Below are 2842 nucleotides of genomic sequence, written 5' to 3'. Positions count from 1 at the left end.
GACCTGCAGTGTGAACGTAGACAAAGTAACAGATATGTGACCAGCAGCCCAATAACATGAAAGTGTGTCACACTGTTGTTAGAAAGCTCTTTGTTTTCTTATGTTATTTCTGTTAATCATTTATCCATCTCTGCTTTGTTTATTTTATAATATATATATTTCCACCCACAGGACTAAAAAAATGGGTGGAAGTGGGAAACTCTGGTGTCTTCAGGCCAGAGATGCTGCTGCCCATGGGCCTCCCTGAGGACGTGTCTGTAATCGCCTGGGGTCTTTCTCTGGAGAGGTGAACACACTTTTTACGACATTTGTTATTCACAGAGAAACTGTACTTCAGGGGTCTGCAAGGCTCTGGGGCCACATGTGGCCATTTGGTCCCTCTGCTGTGGCTCTTAAAAAATGTCACCAAACACAGCACATAATGTGCCATCATCAGTGTGTGAATGGGTGAATGTCTGTTAGTGTAAAGCGCTTTGGGGTCCACAGGGACTTGAAAAGCGCTCTAAGTTCAGTACCATTTACCATAACAGAATATTTTTTTAGTTTTGTTTTTTATACCCACAACAGAAATCAATTTATACACAAATATGTGATCAGTACTGCTAATACAAAAAGTAAAACATGTTAGCTCAGGCTAACCTGTTTACTTAAATATTCCATTTTCTTTCTAGGATCTTTCTCTCAAATCCATCAGAATTACCTTTAAAGATTTGAAGACTACATAATAACAAGAATTAGAAAAAAATATGCCTGAATAATTCAGTTGTACTAGTTTTTATAAAATTTAGTATAAACTATACGTTTTTTTACAAGAATATGGTCTTTATTTGTCCTGTTGTGTATTATAATAAAAAATAATATATTAATAATAACATTTTTTTTGTTTTATAATGTCAACTTCATTGACCGTAAAGGTTTCTGAAAAGGCCTGGAAAAGGCCCACGGACCACCAGTTGATAATAGCAGTTGTAGTTTGTACTGCTGCTCTGGACACATTTTATTAGTGAGACAAACGGCTCTTTTGATCGTAAAGGTTGCAGACCCCTGCTCTACATGCTGCACATCCAGCCAGCCGTCTACACAGGAGTTTCTATGTAGATATTAAAGGTGGCTCACACACAACCCACTTTTTACATATTTTCTTTTCTTTTTTTCCCTAAAGAGGATTACTCTTGTTTGTATGTAATTTTTAACAGTATTTTGCAGACTGGGTTTTATCAGATCAGATGTAATTCTCACCACAAATTATCACAACACATTAAGTTTGTTTTCAGTAAAATATATAGACCTGGTTTTATTTTTCTCCTGACAGACTTCAAACGTCAGGATATGTTGGTCTTTCTGTTAGAGACAGGGTTTTAACAAAACACAACWGTAGCTGCTAATCCCAGATTGAGTGAGGCGGCAAAGCCTTTAATGGTAATCYCTTCTCCTTCATCCAGATCTGTTGTTTTCTCTCTGATCTTAGACCTGAGGGCCACTGGGAGTCACAGAGGTGACTTTGAACATTCAGTTGTCAKGGTGTAGGATTCATTTTCCTTTTTAATTTAATAATTCATGCTAAACACTTGGATAACAAAACACAGCTCTGTCTGTGAAGTTCTCTTTTAAAATGGGATTTGTAGAAGATGTTCTGGTTTGAAGGAGGTCAAGAGTTCAAAACCCTTCAACCGATGGACCATCTGACAATTGCAATAAAAATAACTTCTTTTTTTAACGAATTACAAAATTTGGGTTGTTCTTTTTTTAGGCTCCTCACATTTTATTTTGACAAGTAAAACTTTTCTAAAAGTGAGTTTCTATGTGAAGCCCAAAGCAGCTGTGTGTGTGCTGCTGCTCTGCAGAGGTGAGGGACTACATGAGTCCTTTTCTTCTCCTCCAGTTCATGGAGCACAACTATCCCAGTTAAACCACAGCTGCATGAATAGATGAGTTCATTGAAGCCTTTAAAGCACTGTTGGTGTCCCGGCTGAAAGAGGAATACTGAATCAGATTTACAATAAGAAATGCACAAACAATGTAGCATTTCATTYTGTTAACTCCTCCCTCCCCTCTGACTCACAGGCCCACCATGATTAAATACGGCATCAACAACATCAGAGAGCTGGTGGGACACAAGGTGAACCTACAGATGGTCTACGACAGTCCTATATGTCGACTGGACTCCTGAGTCTTACCCCAACTGCTGCTAATACGATTAATGGACTTATTTAACATTTGTACATCTGGACAAAGAAAACCCTCTTCCTCCTGGTTAGTTTTCAGACTAAAACCCATCTGAGAGCAACTCCTCTACAGAAATCTTAATGATTTTTTTTCTTCCAGAAGCTGTGTTTTTTCTGAACTCTTCCTCCTGTTGGCTCAGACTTTGTTACATGCAGCAAAGGTTCCCTTCATCACCCCCAAACCATCACAATAAATAAAGTTGTACAGTAAAAGAAAAGCTACTTTTGTCATAAATAAACAGCTTTTTCTAACAGTAAATACAGTCAGTTATTTTCATTCAGATGGGAAAATGATCTTTACAATCTTTACAGGTAAGTGATATAATTATAAAAGCTTGAACGAAAAGGTACGGAAGCTGAGAGCGACCGTTTTCCGCTTACAATTACATTCCATGGTTTTCTCGTTATCATGAGATAACAAGGACCGTTTTCCCATGATAAGTGAATTTCCAGATGGTTTTCCTCGTGTGTATCATTCAGTAACCATGGAGACAGAATTGGCTGTTCATCAGTTTGTCTGTCTGTCATTGAGATCTCAGATCTCTTTTGCAATAGTGTCCTGGGCCTGAAGGCAACATATTAATTATTCATAATTTTGTGTTGTTTTTGTATCATCA

General features: G+C 37.7%; 1 protein-coding gene across 1 annotated transcript; it reads left to right on the top strand.

Annotated features, from left to right (window-relative positions):
* Positions 1 to 171: 171 nt before the first annotated feature.
* LOC106517830 (phenylalanyl-tRNA synthetase subunit alpha) lies at positions 172 to 2443 on the top strand (the record flags this gene model as incomplete). The annotated part of the gene is given in 2 exon segments (XM_014008856.1): positions 172 to 286; positions 2065 to 2443. Coding segments are annotated over 2 exon segments (221 nt in total), but the record flags the coding sequence as incomplete, so codon positions are not given.
* Between the last annotated feature and the right edge of the window lie 399 nt (positions 2444 to 2842).

The sequence above is a fragment of the Austrofundulus limnaeus genome, unplaced genomic scaffold (genome assembly GCF_001266775.1).
Source record: "Austrofundulus limnaeus strain Quisiro unplaced genomic scaffold, Austrofundulus_limnaeus-1.0 Scaffold53, whole genome shotgun sequence".
Taxonomy (NCBI): Eukaryota; Metazoa; Chordata; class Actinopteri; order Cyprinodontiformes; family Rivulidae; genus Austrofundulus; species Austrofundulus limnaeus.
Note: the sequence above shows the minus strand (reverse complement) of the source record. Positions and strands in the feature narration are given on the sequence as shown.